The sequence below is a fragment of the Echinops telfairi genome, unplaced genomic scaffold, assembly GCF_000313985.2.
Source record: "Echinops telfairi isolate 266 unplaced genomic scaffold, ASM31398v2 ScPeMD7_8;HRSCAF=38, whole genome shotgun sequence".
Taxonomy (NCBI): domain Eukaryota; kingdom Metazoa; phylum Chordata; class Mammalia; order Afrosoricida; family Tenrecidae; genus Echinops; species Echinops telfairi.
In genome coordinates, this window is record NW_022103905.1 from 14630291 (window position 1) to 14650449 (window position 20159).

The 20159-nt window shown below is 35.8% G+C and overlaps 1 protein-coding gene across 4 annotated transcripts in view; it reads right to left on the bottom strand.

Annotated features, from left to right (window-relative positions):
• Positions 1-4198: 4198 nt before the first annotated feature.
• ZNF280D (zinc finger protein 280D) overlaps positions 4199-20159 on the bottom strand; it is a 116025-nt gene continuing 100064 nt past the window's right edge. For all 4 annotated transcript variants that reach the window (XM_045286494.1, XM_045286495.1, XM_045286491.1 and 1 more), the window contains 2 exons: positions 8027-8082; positions 4199-6106 (listed from right to left, as the gene is read on the bottom strand). In XM_045286494.1, the coding sequence (XP_045142429.1) occupies positions 5569-6106; positions 8027-8082 (594 nt within the window). In that variant the 3' untranslated portion in view covers positions 4199-5568. The remainder of the gene's footprint in view (positions 6107-8026; positions 8083-20159) is intronic.

A 20159-nucleotide genomic window follows, 5' to 3' on the forward strand; every position in this document is an offset into this window, starting at 1 on the left:
TCACTATAGAATCACAAGTGAAACTGTCAATTTAGGAACTCAGTTTGCCTTCAAAGCTTGTTTCTTGAAAAGCATTGATGGAATTTGTATATAGTATACTAGCGTTGGGACCACTGTGGCCTTAACAACGGGCTCGAACCTAAGAACCATTGCGAGGATGGTGCAGGACTAGATGGTGTTTCATTCTGTTGTACGTGCGTCGGAACTCACTCTATGGCACCTAACATACTATGCAGCCACTTGATGGGGGAGGAGGAGGAGGCAATCTGCTTCTGCAAAGATGACCATTTTGGAGAATTAATTGGGCAGTAATACTCTGTCCTACAGGGTCACCAGGAGTTGGAACTGACTTGACGGCAACAGATCTTGATTTCTGTGATGGCTATATTCCTGATTTAATTAGGCTTTGTTGCTCGAAGATCTTCTCAAGTTGTACTAAATTCAGGATTACAATTTTATTACAATAAAAAGAATACAAAGTGAAATCTGGTCGGCTTCCCCCACACAAAGCGTCCATGTCCCAAGGATGTGTCATTCTCCCATGTGCTTTATCTTCCAACTAGGAAGCCCATGGAGCATCTGCATCCGGAGCCATTGCTGAAGCCTCATGCTGAATGACGGAACCATATCCCAGACGGCCTCTCCCCCTCAACCCATTCTGTGAAGACTAAATTGAGTAACATTATTTATCCCACAGTAATTGTTTAGAAATAGGGCCTTCAAAAAAGAAATAGGGTCTTGTCTATGTTATCTAACTCACTCACTGCCATCAAGTTGAATCCAACTCATTGCAGCCCTATAGGGTATAGTAGAAGTATACCTTTCGTGTTGGAGACTAAATCTTCATGCAAGAAAACTTCATTTTTCTCCCATGGAATGGCTACTGGATGTGAATTGCAGTTAGCAGTCCAATAGCTAACCTACTATGCCAAGAAGCCTCCTCACAGCACCATTAGGTGACCTCAAGTTGCCAAGCTTCAGGTTAGTTGTCCAGTACAAATGGTTTGCACCACCCAGCTACCAATGCCATTAGCTGGTACTGAATGCATGGCAGTATAAAATATAATATAGACAAAGGATGGAAAACCATTTTTTCTTTTTTAGTTCAAGGTTTGTTTGTTGACCTTTAGGAGGTATCTGCTCCCCTTGCTGCTCTGTTGCATGTCCTTAGTGTTTTGCCTTGGTGTGGGGGTCAGATAGGCGACATTCCCACACTGTGTCACCAGTGTTGTCCCTGTAGGGGTATGGGTCAGCGAGGGATGTCGTGTCTCATAGTGGGGCCGCCATATGTTCCTTTCTGTGCATTGGCTGCTTTTAGGGGATATTGTCCTCAAGGCATCATGGGCCAGGGTGTGCTCCACTCACTCTTCCTCCTCCTTCATTTGCTCCCATGTGCTCTGATCAGACATGTCCCTCTCCCTGAGCTGTAGCTTCAGTGCTGTCCTCTGAAGTGAATTATTCTGGGGGGAGGGGCGACTGTCCATGAAGTTGGGATTGGGGCTAGGCCCTCAGACCTCTCTACTGGTTCCCTGCTTCATGCCGGTATGTTGCATTCACATCTTGGCGCACCAGGTTGAAGTCCAGTCCCTCTTTCCCTCAGTGGACTCATGTTATACTTGTTCTTTTGTGCTTGGCTTACTTCACGTAGCATAATTTCCTCCAGTTCTTCCCATGCTGTGATATGCTTCATGTGTTCATCACTGCTTTTTAGGGATGCGTAGTACTCGTATATATGTACTAGTTTTTTAACTGTTGATGGAAATTTGGGTTGTTTCCAACTCCTTGCAATTGTGAACTGTGCCGCGATGAACACTGGAGCACAGCTATCTGGCTGTGGTTTGTTTCTTGCTTCTTCTGGGTATATGCCCAGTAGGGGGATTGCTGGGTCATATGGCATCTGAATTTCCATCTGTTTTAGATATTGCCAAATCAATTTCCATAGTGGCTGTACATACCTACAGGTCCACCAGCAGTCGATGAGTACCTATCTCAACACAGCCCCTCCAACACTTGTTGCTTTCTGATTTTTTGAATTGGGCTATTTTTGAGGGTGTTAGGTGGTATCTCATAGTTGTTTTAATTTGCGTTTCTCTTATGGCTAATGATCGGCAACATTTTCTCATGTTTATTGGCCATTTGGATTTCTGCCCCTGTGAAATTTCTGTTCAGGTCCTTTTCCCACCTCCTCAGTGAGCAGTTAGTTTTTTCTTATTGTAAGTTTGCAAAGTATTGTAGATTTTAGTAATAAGAATTTTGTCTGATGGGAAAACCATTTTTTTAAAGGGTCAAACATGTTGGGCTTATGGATCATATGGTTTCTTAAGTAAAAAGAACTCTATGAGAGCCAGTATGGAGTTACTTACTGTGCCAGCAGTTCAAATCCCACCAGCTGCTTCATGGGAGAAAGAAGAGGTGATGATACATGTGTATTTAGCTCTTCAAATGATTTGATAGAAATATTTCTTTAAACCTTTTCAATTGACAAAAGACCTGTCATTAAGTACCTATGCCAAAATTTCTCTTGAAATTAGTACATGTGATCTTTGAATAACAAGTTTAATGGAACAGAAATGGTCGTAACAGCAATGAACTTAAATAATATTAACAGAAGTCTATAAAAATGCTAATTAACTTCTACATTTATATACAAAGCTAATTTTTAAATTATATGCTTTCCTATTACTAAAATGATTCATTAGCCTCTTTCCTTTCTAATTAGCCCCTCTCTTATCTCTAATTAAAAAGAGGTCACTAGACACCTAAAAGTTAATAAGTCCTTGTTCTTTTAGTAGTTTGTGATAAAAGGTTGTTTGCAAAAGGAGGCATTTAATAGAAGGGCTGTAAGCTATAGGTATGGTAGAAAAAACTAACTTTTGAATCAGATAAAATTGGGTTCAAATCTAAATAGAAAAATTGGGTTCAAATCTTGCCTTTGACATTTTAGGGAATTAATAACTACCTAGAGATACTTTATTTCCCCCTTTTCCTTTTGGCCCAAACAAGGTAATTTATGATGTCAGTTCCTTTTGACAAATACTTAGTTCTAAATGCTTGCAGGACGAAAAAACTGCAGTTTTATTTCTAAAATATGACAGAGATGCAAAAAAGGAAGCACAAATATATATAAACATTTCAATTTTAAGAGCATCCTATTAAATATAATTCTTCTTAATACCTTTAGCCTTCACTTATAATCATTTAACTTATAATGAATCTATTTTTAAGGAGTAGGAAACTATTAATGTTCTGGAGCTTCCTGGTTGTTCTGAAGCCACTAGAGTGCTTCCATATCCACATTAAAGAAGACTGAGAACTCCAAGACAGCAGTAGGCAGACTCCGGCGCCAGGGCCAAATTCAGTCACCAATCTGCTTTTGGAAAGGTTTTACTGGACCATAAACACTTCTGGCTGCTTTCATGATAGAAGGCAGCATTGAGAAATGCTAACGTATGATCCACAATCTTTACTATTTCCTATCTAAAGGATTATTACTCAAAAATTTGGTATGTATAGTCAAATTGTTAGTTCCTCAACGGTGATAGGAGTATGAGAATGGAAGACAAGTATGCTACCAAAACAATATGCAGTTCAAGTGCCATTTTCTTTTTTCATCACTCAACTTACTCAATGAGGGATTTATAATCTCTGATCATAAAGAGACTCTAGGGTCAGTTTTTGGCGCTGTGTTCTCAAATACTACAGCATAAGGTGATCGTTTGGATGACAAACTGAATGAGATTCAGACACCTTTTTCTACATCTGCTCTTGTCAAGGTTTACAATTCAAGTCTTTCCTGCTACAGACTTGGGTTTCCTTTCTCATGTTTTCTTTATGGAAGAAACATGAAAATAGTTGGTCCCTCCCCCTCAAGACAAATATATGTATATATAGTTGAAGAATTAAAAGTAATTCAATATTATGTTGCCTATTTATCTTCTTTAAGTTGTTCATCAGATAGAAAACTATAAATTACATTTTGCATGAAGTGAAATAGTGTGTAAAGCAATTCTATTTGCAGTAGAAATCAGTAGTATCACCCACTGTAATTTAAGTCCCAATTTTAAATGAATCAGGTATTAAAGAACACAGAATAAAATCTCACCAGTAACATTTCTTAGAACAAGTACACAATTTCTAAAGGTGCCAAGGCAATCTGACTCAGTGATCTGAAAAACAAATCATTCAGAGATAGATTTTTATTGCAAATATTTACTCAAAATCAACTATTTACAAAAGAATTTTAATAGCTGTTTAAAACACTTAATGAAACAAATTTAAGATTAAAAGCAAAGGTATTTCAGAAAAATGCAGAACTTTAAATAAAAGTTAATTAGTACTTCAAAGCAAACTACATTCACCTTATTAATTTCTCTATTATTTTCTAGAAGATAAAGTACAACTGATTTTAGCAGCCATCTTATGGATAAATTAAGCTTAATTCCCCAAACCAATGTTTACATCACTGTTTTAGGTCCCGTTTCAGTTTTACAAGGAAAGAAAAGTCACTTAAACATGGCTGAATAAATGCCAGGACAGGTTTGCAGTTTACTGCTGTACAGTTTTTACATTATATTAACTTTGGTGTGGCTTCCAGACCAATTGTATGGGTTTATTTTAATTAAGGTCATCAAAACAATGTGAAAAGCATAATAGTTATCGGAATTTTAACAGTGGGCTTCAACAATGGGTTTATACAATGGATACATCAAGGGATTTCTGCACAGCATACACTGACAAAAAAGCACAAATATAAATTTATATTTTAATAATTTCACTTTCACTGAAAGTTTAATCAAGGTAAGCTTACAGCCTGGCAGGCTAACATTTGTATGGAGGTATAGCAATTCAAATATTCTGTTTACATGTTTCATACAGTCTGGTATGTTGTACTAAATCCAAAATGAAGTTTATGTTCCTCCAAGTTCTCATTAGATCAAAGCAGCACTCGAGCAAACTCTGGATACCACATTCTACTCAACAGAAAGCCTGTTACCAAGGCCAATCCTCCATTACTTTAAATTAGTCATTCCCCTAAGGTAGGCTTCCAAATCTCTTCAAATTAATTGGAAAGGGTATACAGTTTGGTAAAGGCTTTTATCTTAGGACTTATGGAAGTCTCAAAACTTTTTAAGTATAATACTTATAATTCAATTTATATTGGCAACCAAGGATTGTGTTCTTGAAAAGACAATTGCTATTGCTAAAATGACTTTTCAAATGCAAACTTACAACTTTCACTAAAACCTTACTCATTTCTAAAACAAAGCTTCTTAGAAAGCCATACATAATAGTGCTATTACTGATGAACTGACTTATTTAGTAATCAAGGTTGAACATACAGGTAAAGTGTACGAATGACCTCCCTCAAATGTGTTTATTTCAGAACTCTACAACCGCACCACTGAGCTCATTGGATTGGATACACTGTTCCAGGTTTTAACGCAAGTACACTAAAACTCAGGATGACAAATTAATTTCAACTCCTTCCTTCTTCATCTACCAGGTCTACTGCTGTCTCTGTTGTGTTCAGGCTATTTCCTCTAGGCATATCAGCTGTTTGATAACACGTTACACTTCATCAGGCTTGGCTGAAGAATCACCACCACCTTTTTGAAAGATTTCTGAGGCTTGATACTCAAGTACTTCTGATGGAGTCAAAGGTTCCAGATGAACACTGCCTTGCTCACTAACATCAGAACTAACAGATTCAGACCCATCTCTTTTTCTCAAAAATTGATCAATGCTAACATCATCACCTGTTGTTAATCGCAAAGCTTTGATATTCTTAGAAGAACGCTTAGTTTCACCAGAGTTGTGATCTTTAATCTGATCACATGAATCTACATTTTCTGAATTTTGGCACAGCTTCAACTCTGTTTCCTGACGAACAAGTTCTATTTGTTTTTCTTTTTCCACTTTGTCTTCATCCTTAATTGAATCATCACTGATGATTTCCTTTGAGCCACTTTCCTGGTCTGGAAGACAGGCATCATTTGTCTTAAGTGAAACTGTTATACTTTCTTCACTTTTTGTTACTGATGAGGCTTCAAATGAATTTTCATCACATCCATTTTTTCCTTCCTCTGATGAAATAGTATCTTGTTCACTGAAAAAAAAAAATCTAGTCCTTATTAATATAGTACAACACAATAAAAACCTTACTCCAGAGAGTGAGAAATTTCAAGACACTCTTGCCTACCAAAAAATATAGTCTTTCCTGTGATATTACTGTAATTTGAGAGATGGCATACTCTTAGGCAACAGAATGAGAAATTCTCAAGAGTCATATTAAAAGTAGACTTGGAAAATCTACTGACTAGGTTTGGGCCTGGTTATCACTTTCATCTGTTCATATACCTTGTCTGTCCCTAGTGTTTCTAAAATTTTTAAGAGAACTTTACATAAAGAATACATTTAGAAATAATCTATTTTGTTTGGGGATTTATATATTGTTTTTATGTGTAGAATGTTCTTTGTTCTACAAATTACAAAAACCGTCACAACTTTTTCCCTAATTATTAGTTCTAAATTTTTTTAAATGCCTCATAAATATATAGAGATATACATATATACACTTTATGTGTGTTTGTGTGTATATACAAAAGGGCTTAAAAAGTTTGTGGAAAAATGAAATTAAAAGATAATACAATTTTCCCATAAACTTTTTGAAGCCCCTTTAAGTACATGTGTGTGTACACTGATGTGGGGGTGGGAGTGTATTTATAAGTTGTGTGTACACTTATGTGGGGGTGGGAGTGTATTTATAAGTTATGGTATTAACAAGTAGAAAACTATGAGGCTTATTTAAACTTTCATTTACAAATCAAATCTCATTGGGATTTTGAACCAGTCATTAAATCCATAAAATAATTTGGAAAAAAACTATCATTTAAGTTTTTAAGATATTATTTTTCTATCTTGGTAAATTTGCATTTTTCATTATTAAAATGTACACTTTTCTCATTTTTGTTACTATTCTGAGTGAATTAAATTGTCTAGTATATTTTGTAATTGTTTATTACTGGTATACAAGAAAGATTCACAATTTTCACACCAAGATCCCTTAAGTCTATTATTAATTCTGTTCAGTTCAACTCATTTTTCTTTAGTCCAATTATGAAATTTACAAAATTTCATTTAAAAATTTACCAAAAAATTTCCTCTTCATTTCAAATTTGTCATTCTTATTTTCTAAAAGATTTTACTGAACTAACTAAACTTACAGAAAGTGTTAAATAATATACATGGTACAAGACTTTTTAAAATTCAATTGAATTTTCATTCATTTTGTTTCCTAGAAGAAGGAAGTACGTAGACTAGTTAACTTTACTAAGACTGAGAAACACATCATAAGACCTCATCTCGGAACTTCCTTTTAAAACGCAATAGATCAATTCATCAAAATTGATTACAAATTAACATGCTCTAAAATATACTGCGTAAAGCCAGAAAGGCACAGCTTGCTTATAAGACAAAATAGGATTATCTTTATGTACAATAAAGTTCTAATTGGAAGGCTAGGTTTCTCTTTTGCTCAAAGGGATTCTGAAATGTCTTCTGTCCTTTGTGTCCTATCTGAGGATTACATTACATATAAAAATCAACCAAAAAAAAAAAAAATCAACCAATGGATTTTGAAACTTTACTCGTTGAGATCCCATATCAGACTAGCTCTACAGCTTTTTGAAAAAAAACTTTAAAAAGTTTAAAAGACATTAAGATGAATTATTTGCAATAACTGTTTCATGATGAATCTTGTCGGTATTTTCATTTAATAAGGACAACACAAATTTGTCAATATTTTACTTGCATGTAAAGTTTTTTTAAATGCAGTAATTCCTAAAATGCACATCTAGATGTGTAATTTTTAAGCTTAGGATCTCTAGCGCATTTTTGTTAAATATTCAAAATTTTTATTAAAAGCAATGTATGCAAAAAGTTAGTTACCCTTTTGCCAATTTCCTGTGTAGTAACACACCTCAAGTGATGCAGTATATTTTGACATTCTGTTCTTCTTTATATTTACCTTTCAGATTTTGCCGTTTCTGTTTCTCCTTCAGCCATTCTAAGTCTTGAAATTTCCTGAAATGATTAAAAATATTTTTGCATTTACATTCATGGATAAGGCTAAATAAAACAGCTTTTTTTATACTAAATTTTCTGGATTAAATGAACCTAAGTATGCAGTCGAATATATCAAAGAAATATAAAATCAATTTCTTAAAGTATGTATTAGAGAAGGCCTCATTATTCAGGATTTTAAGAATTCTTTTTAAAGACTAAGTATTCCAGTGTGCCAAGGAGGCTTCTGAATGGAGGTCACGAAGCAATCATTCAGTAACTGAAACACCTGCATTCCGTAGTTTCTCTAGTTTCAACTATAGAACAGAATTACCATTACTGGAACAGAAAACGAATACCACCCAACAGGAATTTGAAGGACAAGATCCATCCACAGTGCTTTATGTAAGCATATAAAGCACAGATGCTTAAGTAAAACACTCTGAAATTACGACTTAATATTTGACATCATGGTCATTCTATACACAAATGAAATACTTGTTTTTTTATAAATGCTGTATAGGGGGGAAAGAATACTGTTAAAACCTCAAGAAAGTAGAATTCCAACCTTTCAGTTTATGACAATTACCAGTTATTGAGCACAGATGAAGGGTGAGGTAGTATGTAAAGAATTCTACATTAAAAATCTTATTTAATCCTTCTAGCTATTATGAAAATTATGATTTTATGAGAAATGAGGTATAACACTAATCTGTGGTGAAGTGAAGATTCAAATCAGACACTGTCATCCAGAGACTGTCATGGACTGAAGCGTGCCTCCTTTACAACCCCCATAATGTGTGTCAACTTGGCTGGACCACAAGCCTCCTGTTTGACAGTCATGCGATGATCTTCTATGATGTGAGCTGATGGAATAAGCCAATACAAAAATTAAGGGGGGGGGTTAATTTAATCCTGTCAGCACTGATCTAAGAGGAGTTTTTCTGGGATGTGGGCTCTCTAAAAAAATTATATTTTTAATATCATATACATAATATTAATTAGATTGTATTGAATATACTACAATATAGGAATAATATGACAGATTATTCTGTATTTTATTTGTTTTCTATATCTACTTTATATAATGATATATATATATATTTGTTGTTGTTGTTGTTGAAACTTTACTTGTTGGTATCCCACATCAGATTAGTTCTACAGCTTTTTAAAAAAAAACTTAAAAATTTTTTAAAGATATTAAGATGAGTTATTTGCAATAACTGTTTCATTGATGAATCTTGTTTGACAGTGATGTGACGATCTTCTATGACGTGAGCCGATTTGGGCTCATTCATAGTGGCCCACAAGACAGAGTAGAACTGCCCCAGTGGGTTCCACAGTCTATAAATATTTACAGAAGCAGAAAGTCTCATCTTTCTCCCAGGGATGTGGGCTTTTCTTTTCTGGATAATATCTTTTATCTTAAAGAGTTAAAAAGAGAGAAGCAAGGAGAGAGAAGGTGCCTATTACTGAAAGAACTACCAGGAGTAGAATGGGACCCTGCACTGTGAAGCTCCTAGATCCAAGGGAAGATGGGTGCAAAGACCCATGGAGCTCTCCAAGAAACGCCAGGACAAAAGTGCTGAAGAGACAAGATCCTTTCTCCAGAGCTGACAGAGAAAGATGGCCTTCCCCCCACAACCGTGGGCTTTCTAAATTTGAATCTCTAGCCTTCTAAACTGCGAGACTAGATTTGCTTGTCACAAGCATGCATTTGTGGCACTCCTGTTATGTTAGAGCAGCACTACATAACCAAGATGACCACCACAAAGACTGCCTCAAGTGTGCGATACTGACAATGACTTATTAATAGTGTCACCTCTTCACCTTTCCCGAAGCCTGCTGACCTGAGAACAAAGGAGTAAGATATTTTCACTCATAATACCAAGGTACAAAAGCATACTAACAGCCAAAGAAATGTCAACAAAATTTGGAAGGCAATTTGTTATTTGATTTGGACATTGTGCAGAAAAATTAAAATAATGTATCACTTTAAGGAAAACAGCTGACAGAATGAATTCGTTACTAGTGATAGCACTTAAGCAGAAACTACACTCTCAGAAAAAGACAGTCCATCATTTTGGGCTTGAAAACTTTGTGATACTTAAAGACTTTTGGATGAGATTAGTGTTTATATTAATAAATTATAAAAATAAATGTTCTAACATTATATAATACACTGTATTAACATTCGGAAGACCTAAATAGCTTAGTGAATCAATAAACATTGGTGACCACCTCATGTTACAATAAACATGTATGGGCAAAACATTTATTCAGTTATTTTTGAAGGTTTGCAGAGAAAATCATCAGTTTCACATTCAACAATTAAAAATGATTCATTTAAAGTACAAAAGACCAATAGATTTTGATGTAAGTACCAAACATTTACCAACATGGAATAAAATTCCACATTACAACAAACTCATCTAGTTTGGGTGTAGTATCAAAGAAGAAAATGCACAATGACCTGAAAAAGCTATTAAAGCACTAGACAAAGCTAGATATTCTTCATATATTTCAAACAAAGCAATGTATCACAATAGACAATGCAGAACCAGATATGAGAATCTATTTTCTTTTATATTAGACATTAAATATATACAAAAGCTTTAAAAATCCCCCTCTAACACTTACTATATTTTGTTTTTGAAAAGAGTTATTAAAAAAAAGGAAAGTTATTTATGCTAAAATATAATGGGTTTACTGCTATTTTCAGTAAGTTCATAAATATTTAAAATTTTTTATGGTGAATATTGATAACATTTGAGAGTACAAAAGGGTGTATGTAATAGTGAGTTGAACAGTGCACAACCTGTATAGATATGTAAAGTCACCCTGTTCCAGTCAAACAGATGAGGTTTTAACTTCTTAGTGTCTCACTCTTTAATTCTATATTGGCAACCAAGGAGCACCACTCGAAGACATCCTCTCATATGAGAGAACAAATACCAAGAAAAGGAAGAAAGAGGTTTAAGAAAATCAGAGATAACACTGGGCACAAAAGAATATCCCCTCTCCCAAATACACACTGTCTCAAGAGAGGTACAAATTACTGAATCCATTAAACAATAACAAAGAACACACAGAAAACAAAATAATTGAAGACCATACAAAAATTAAGGAGATCTCAAAAGTTAGTATGGCAACTAAAATAAATCATTACGGTTTCAAAAAGAATGCAAAGTTAAGAATGGAAAATAAAAAAGAAAATGCACATTGAGTCCAACGTCAGAGCAATTGGAGTACCCCTCCCCTTCCTCCACTGGCCAGAGAATAGTGAACATTTATTAAAAATAAGGAACAGAAAACTTCCCCAAACAAAAACTCTCAAACTGTAAAGGTCTGCTGTTGAAATACTGACAAAAAGATAAAAGGGCAAAGTATATCATTATGCAACTTCAAAACATGATAAAAACTGTAAATACATCTAAAAAGAATAAATACAATCAAATAGGGTTAAGACTGATTCCAAATTCATCAAAACCAACACTGGATGTAAGAAGATAGTGAAAAATTACTTAAAAAACCATGTGGGGAAAATAGTTTTCCCTATGTGCATCATCCAAGTAAATACATGTATGCATTTTATAATATCCATTAGGCTAACTTATGATTTGATATGTTTGTCAGTTCCTGGCTAGAGAAGGGCTTGCCTGGAAAGGTGCTAAGTTTAGGTCAAGGTCAAGGTCTAGGTTGTGACACACTGGCAGTCAACTCTAAGCTCACAACTGCTGCAGCTCCCTTGGTTACTGAGGCGTGCCTGCCCAGTGAAGCCATTCTGCTCTGCCTTTTGGAATTTGCTATGGACCAGGTTGCTGAGTTCAAAGACTTCAAGGCAGTGAACCTGAGACTGCTCAGAGCTGTTCCTCCTTGTGGCATAATGGGTTATGAGATAGGCTGCTAACTGCAAAGTCAGCAGTTCAAAACCACCATCTGCTCACAGTGAGAAAGGTTAGGTTAAGTTTTTTACGCTCATATTTATAGTCTTGGAAACTCACAAGAGCAGTTCTACCCTGCCCTGACGGTCACTGTGAATTTGAGTTGACTCAATGGCAGTGAGTTACTTAATTTGAGTGGTGGTGGTGGGGGTGGAGGGTGCTGCTCCAAGCCCAGATGCAGTCTACTACAGGTGCAAGTTTGCAAATCCAGAGGCTCTGTGCATGCTAACAGATAGTCAGAATAGATTGGGGACAGGGAGGTGGATGTTAATTTGACATATGTGTATTAAATATATACGAACAAATATGAGGGCACTTCAAAAAGTTCTACTCGATGACAATGAACTTGAGTTTTCAAAAAGTTCACTGAAAAATTCCATTATCTTTTCATTCCATTTCTCCATGAATCTCTTGAAGTCTCCTCATATACTACATATATATTGTATTTGCACAATGTCCAAATCAAATAACATTTTATTTCACAGAACATATAGTGCATATTAAGCAACACCTCTACAGCTTTAGCCAGGCAAGGACTGACAAAAGATGAACTGTTTCTGAGAATACTATTAGAAGACATATTTCACTTAAATGAAGAAGAAAGCAAGAAAAATAGAATCGATGGTCCTAAGAGAATGGCAAAGGAAGGTACTGATACTAGGTATAGACTAGGGTTAGAGTCACTGGATTAAACTGAAACAAAGAGGTCTGCAAGGAACTCTGCTGATCCCAGACAGTTATTTGCTATGGATGAGCACTCAGAAAGAAACAGTCCAGCCATTACAGCGCAACATTGAAAAACCAGCTTGAGGTGCAGAAAAAAAAAGTATTGAAGAAGAAAACGTCAACTCCAGGAAAATGAGGTATAGAAAAGAAAAAGCAAGCACAGTATACTTCCTAGATCTGCATACAGGAGTTACTAATGACAGATTTAACCAAAAGTTGTGATGTAACCATGTGAAAATACTCAAGTTTTTATGTATTGAGAAAAAAATTGCCCAGGGCACTAAAATTTGAAAAATTTACCAAAAAATTGAAAAATGGGTCTCAAATGGAAAAGGTACATTGGGTTTAAATATTTTATTGACACCAAAGCCAGAATTTATCATTCTTGACTTCAATGGAATCAAACTCATCAATAATAAACTCATAAATTTATCTTGTGTTAAATGAAGAGAACTGTAATTTGTGATCATTGCTTTTGACCAAGTGGCATTCTTAAATAGTTTAACATTCACTCCTCCTTACTGACTTCTGTGGCAGAATGATACAAAGGCTGGTTTTCTTAAAAATTATAAGATCACTTTGAAATCTAGTTAAGAGTGCACTATGCATAACTGGTGAATTTATTTTAGAGGATCCAAACACAATATTGATTTCATGTTATAAACTATTAATATTGTATATTACCTTAAACTAATTCATATAAAACTTCTGCAGAACTTCGACTGTTAGAATAATTAAGAATTAAGTTTGTGGCTGCTTATTAATTAAACGAATTTATAAAAATAACCTTTTCCCTAGTTTCAAAATTCAAATTTTGAAGAAATCCCATATAATTTCTCATATCTCCTTGTTGAATGTAAGCCACTGCCATCAGGCTGGATCCTACTGACAGTCACTGTATAATCAGTATGGGAGCACACAGTAGAGTGGTTAGCAGGTCTGAACTTCCAACCCTGTCACTGGCAGTCCAACACTTACACATCTCCAGGGCTCCTTTAATACTGGATGATAGTATTAATTTGTGTGAAAAGTACTTTGACAGCATTTAATATTATGTCCATCAGTTGTTTGTATTTTTAATATGGTTTACCAAACAGAAAAAAAAAACACACCGGCTCATTGAATTTTCAAATATGTGGTATGATTATATATATTTATTGTATATGTACAATATAAAATATTACCATATTTTAACTCATAGAAACAACCTTTTGCATATTGAGCTAAGTTTATGAGTTGAGGAATATACAGATCTGACATAATTGTTTTTGGAAATAATGATATTTACACCTTTGTATTTTGCTGAACTTTGGCTATTATTGTTGTATTTTGTCCACTTTTTGGCCAACAGCATTTCTTGGTGTAAAGCTCATCACTTTCCCATGTATTAATAAGTTTATAAGCTAAAGCATACCCAGTTTTCATTTTTTATTTATCCCGTTTTCATTTTTTAATAGCTTTCTTAAGAAGTAATTCTAGTCTTTTCTTTCATGCCAATCAAGTCAATAAAACTTTTTGTTTTCATTATTTTCTCTTGTTCATTATTCTCAATGTAAATATCCCTGATAAATCAATACAATGCTCAGGATGAACATTTGATATATTAACAAAATGTCTACAAAAATGCTTTATTTAAAAAAAATAGTATTTAGATTTAACAATTTTCTAGTAGCATCATTAATGTTTTGAAATTTATCAAGTATGACACACAATCCTTTTTATAATCAACCATATGATTATAATGCCCTGTATGTTCAACTTATTTAGAAATATTCCAACATTTGGACATCCAAATATTTCTTGTAATCCTCTAAAAGACAGATTATTGTTTTTACACAGAACACACCAACATTGAAAACCACTTGTACAAATTATACCATGTTTATTTTCTTACTTTATTACTTCCTATAATGCATAAACTACAAAACTCACTTTGAATTTACGTCTAAGAACATTTTCATTTTTAAAAAGCATTGTAATGAAACATGGAGTTTTTATAATCATAAATTATGTTTTAAACCTTCCAATCTTAAAAAATTTTAGTTGCAAATATTTGATTAAGTTGTATATAGGTAAATGAAAAAGTCTTGCTAAAAATTATAGTAAATTTTATTAAACAAAAATATAAAAATGTAAAGGTATTGTTTCTCAACAAATCCTCCACTAAGTCTGTAGATCCACTTCTGGAGGTTATATTTCCAGCACTCTAAGCTTCTCTGAAGAATTCTAGCTCTTCAATTCACACCGCACCAGAAAGGCCGTTTGGGCATGCTTGAGGGGCTCAGACATGCTCCTTTGAAATGCCTTGTGAGTTTGGGGAACAAGAGAAGTCTGAAGGGGCAAGATCAGGGCTGAGCAGTATCGAGGGTACAGTTTCCCAATTAAATTCCTGGAGGGCTGCCCTTGCTGCCCTCAAAGAATGAGGAAGAACATTGTTGTGCTGAGAAAAATTCCTTAGCTTAACTTTCCTGGCCCTTTTCTCACTACTTCAGCTTTCAATGTTCTTAAATTTTGTTCATAATAAGCCCTGTAATCATTGTTTCCTTTGAGAAAACTGATCAAGATTACCACTTTGACCTCCACAAGGCAGTCATCATAACCTTCTGAGCTGGTCTCTCTGCCTTGAACTGAAGTGGTTCAGCAGATGCCCTTGGAAGCCACTGTTTCGGTTTGGCTTTGCTCTTCTAGATTGTACGAGTGAGCCTAAGCCTTATCCCTGGTTATAATTAACTCATGAAATCAACTTCATTCGCTTCCATCTTGCTTAGAAAAACTGACAGAAAGGCCAGCTCTTTGAGCTAGCTGACCTTTAAGCAACGCTTTTGGTACCCACTGAGCCAAAAGATTGCTAAGGTCAAGATGTTTGCTTAAAACTGAAAATGCCAAACCTCATGAGATCATCTCAATAGCTACTGCATTCATTGTAATTCTATGGTCTTCAGCCACAGTTTCATTTGTTGGCGTTGATGACCTCACTCACCTGGTTCATCTTAGAGCATTTCCTACCTTTGTTAAAATACTTGTTTCCTCTAAAATTTATTACTTTCTGTGGAGTAGTATTCCTATAAACATGTTGCAAAGCTTCAGTGATTTAGGAAAAAGTCCACTTGAACTTTGTTAAAAAATATATATCTTTTCTCTGTGGTAGTTAGATTTTATGTCATCTTGTACTTGTGTAACAGTGAAATCCAACCAATCAAGTCACAGCCTGATGATGCCTCCTGGGAAGTGTGGCCTTTTTATAAGAGACACTGGAAAAATCTCCCCACTCTCTCTTACCCTTCACCTTCACCTTTACAGGGACTCTGCCTGCCTCCAGCAGCAGCTGGAGGGTCGCGTGTGGGTCGCTGATTCTTGAAGGAACTTTCTGTGCCCTGCCATGTTGCCACCGACCTTGGATCCATGAGATTCTGTAGCCTCTGGCCTGTGATCTCCCTGCTTCCCACTTCACCATTCTGTATCAAAGGCCTTGCTACATGAGTCTGAAGAGGGCTCTGGCTAGCATTAGACCCTGGATGTAAGTCAGACTGGATTGGGATGCCTTTTTGATAACAAGTTACCGGTACATCTTACCACCCCCTCCCATGAAGCAAACAAAAAAATCCCCTTCCCTTTTTTAAAGGTATCCTAACAAGACTAACACATTTAATTACCCAGAGAACTTGCTAGCAGCCATCCACTGATCAGAGACATGTTTAAACACACTGTCTAAAACAGGGGTTCTCAACCTTCCTAACGTCACAACCCTTTAATGCAGCTCATGTTGTGGTGACACCCCCACCCACCCACCCCCCGCCACCAACCATAATATTATTTTCGTTGCTACTTCATAACTGTAATTTTGCTCCTGTTATGAAATCGGGCGACCCCTGTGAAAGGGTTGTTCGACCCCCAAAGGGGTGGTGCCCCCAGGTTGAGCACGGCTGCGCTAAAACAAATCTGTGCATGTCTGAACTGGAGCCCTACTACCAATACTCTTTTACTTACTCCTGCATGACTGCTAAAAAGTGTGCAGCAAGAGCAAACTAAAGACAAGGATTCTTTGGAGTAAGCAAGCCAGTCATAATAAATCATCATTAGACATCTGCAAGACTTGTCTATTGGAAATCTTTCGCCCTCATGTGAAATGGATTCTCGCAAATCTATAGTTTGCCCTTGAATGGGTTCCTGTGCTCAAAATCTTTTTAACAGACCCTGGAAGCCAAAATAACGTATTAACATTTATTTCAAATGACATTTTCTTATTTTTTTTGCTCACATTTTCATTCACTAGACTTTGAAATTTCTAACATTTCCTTTTTTCCACCTGTCATATAAAGAAAATTCTTTATTTAACTCCAAATTTCACAGTAAACATGTCTCATTACTGTTCAGTAGCCAGAATACTGTGCTAAACGGGAATACTGCTAGTTAAACTTATAACTGCCTCCTATAATTTTTATCTATATCTTCTCACATTTCTCAACATAACATCATTTAATTTTTCAGCTGCCATACATAGTAAAAAAAAGTTGTTTAACTTGACACAAATAGAGAGAGCATTCAAAGGAAAATAAAAGCTCTATGAATTCTTTTTAGTCAAGTAAGAATGCAGCAGGAAAGATTTAATTGATGATGCTATGAAGATATGGTGTGGCAGTTACATAATCTCTCAACTTGGGAAGGGTGGAGTCTAGCCTGTCAATCAGGCCATAGCCAATGAGGCCTTCTTGTGGATTCTGAGAACTCTCCGGAGGATTCTGAGAACTCCTGTATTCCTCCCAGGAGGCGGGAGACCCTCTCTGCTTGTCTTCCTGCTGACAAGCCAAATGGAGACCTCTGATAGAGCCAGAGGCCTGGAGCTGGAGAAGCCACATGGAGACCCACACCAGTGCTGAGCTGCTTCCACTGCCACTACATCCACAGACTTTCCTCTCACTGGCCTGTGAGCTTCCTGCATTCTGTGCCATTGCATGGTTACATAAGTCTAAAGAGGAATTTATGGACTAGTATCGACATATGGGGTAATATCGGATTTATGCACTTCATTTGAACTGAGCTGGGATGTTTTCTTAATGTACAATTGCTCTTTGATATAAAGTTCTCTCTTACATACATGTCTCTGGATTTGTTTCTCTAGTCTACTCAGACTAACACATATGGATTAATAAATTTTCATCATGTTCACACTTTACATGTTTAAAAGGAAAAAAATCAAACCCTGTTACCTCCAGGGCACAAGGACACCTGCAGCCGAGAGTAAAATTCCTATTCTCAAACTGCAAACACAGAGTGCGTTTAAGATAAGAGGCTAAACTAGAACAACAGAAAACATACTACCCACCAAGATACCCACAACCCTCCACTTGGCTACCAAGTATCAAATAACAAGTATTGCTGGAAAGAAAATAAGAACATGAGGATAGACACTCCCTGAGACTTACTTTAACCGAGAAAGCCCAAAGCTGAAAATGAGGCAGACATTAAGAAACATCTTCCACCAACCCATCCATCCATCTCTACCCTTGTTGGGGATGTTAGTCACTGTCTAATCAATTCCAACTCATCACAACCCCTTATGATGACAAGGTGTACAGAATTGACCTGCTCCATAGGGTGTTCCAAGTTTTCATATTGTCATTTGTAGATTGCCAGGCCTGTCTTTCCTGGAGTTTCAGGGTATATGTGAACCCCTAACCTTCCAGCCAGTAGTTCTTTTGTACTAGGCTAGGGATTCTGCCCTAATCACAATGAAATATTGAAGGAATTTGAAGCTGGTAGTGTATCAATGGTAACCATAAAAAATAAAACAAAAGCCCAGGTTATCACCTGACTAGATGGATAAAAACTATATACTAATTGCGTGACATAAAAAAGGCATGTCCTTTTCCAGATGGTCATATTATTTATCTCAGTCCTACACCCAATGTCTGGTTTCAACCAAACATTATATGATACACCGAGAAGCAAAAAACAACAACAACACACTTTCAGAAGTCAAAGCAATCAGTAGAACCCGGCTCAGTTATGCCCCACATGTTAAATTATGAGACAGAAAATCTTAAACCACTACAATTCATATTGTGATTCCTGTTATAAATTGTGATGATGGCACCGGACCAGGCAGTATTTTGTTCTGTGTACACAGAGCTGCTAGGAATTGGAACTGACTTGATGGCACCTGACAATAACATGCTAAATGCTCTGGCAGGAAAAGGAGTAATGTGCATGAAAAAGGAGAACATTTCAGCAGAGGGTCAGAAACTATACAAATCCATGACAATTACAGCCCCTCCCCCCTGAAAAAAAAGGTATGATAAAGAATGCTTTAGAATTTACCCAAACTGAAACAAAACAAACATAAGGAGTGGGAATAAAAGTTAGAAGAGTGCACCAGAGACTAGAGAACAGCACCATCATGTCCAATTAGAACCCAGGAACTAGACATACAGGAACAGCTCGGAAAACACCGATGAGGGTAAGGAACATAGATAAATAGATAAATGAACAAACAAATAAATTATACTTACATATCTAAATTTCACAACTGAATATAACTTTTTTCCTTATATATGTATATATATAAGATGATTAATATATATATATATTTTAAATCATTTTATTAGGGGCTCATAAACTCTTATCACAATCCATACATACCAATTGTGTAAAGCGCAGTTGTACATTCATTGTCCTCATCATTCTCAAAACATTTCCTCTCCACTTAAGCCCCCAGCATTAGGTCCTCATTTTTCCTCACCCGCCCCCCTCCCCCCTCCCTCATGAGCCCTTGATAATTTATAAATTATTATTTTGTCATATCTTGCCCTGTCCGACGTCTCCCTTCACCCACTTTTCGGTTGTCTGTCCCCCAGGGAGGAGGTCACATATAGTTCCTTGTAATCGGTTCCCTCTTTCCAACCCATTCTCCCTCTACCCTCCCAGTATCACCACTCACACCACTGGTCCTGTAGGGCTCATCCGCCCTGGATTCCCTGTATTTCCAGTTCCTATCTGTGAATATAACTTCTTGAAACCAACCAAAGAAAAAACAATTATGTACACAGAAAAGCATTACATACACAGAAACAAAAACAGAAGTCACAGTAGGACACCTTGTCAGAAAATATGTAAGCCAGAGACAATATAATGACTTCTTTAAACTGCGGAAAGAACAAAAAGCTATCAACTAAAAAATTCTCCATCTACCAAAATATAACTTTCATTAATGAAAATTAAAGATATTTTAAATAACCTAAATAGGAAAGAATTAATACCGATCTGTAACACAATAAGAAAAAGCAAAGTCTTTAAACAAAAGGAATGTACTATCACGTAGAAATGGAGACCTATATATATATAAAAAAGCAGCATTCTAGAAATGGTAAAAATAAAGGTAAATATAAATATTAAAATTTTAATTACTCTACAAGATAAATATCAAAGCAA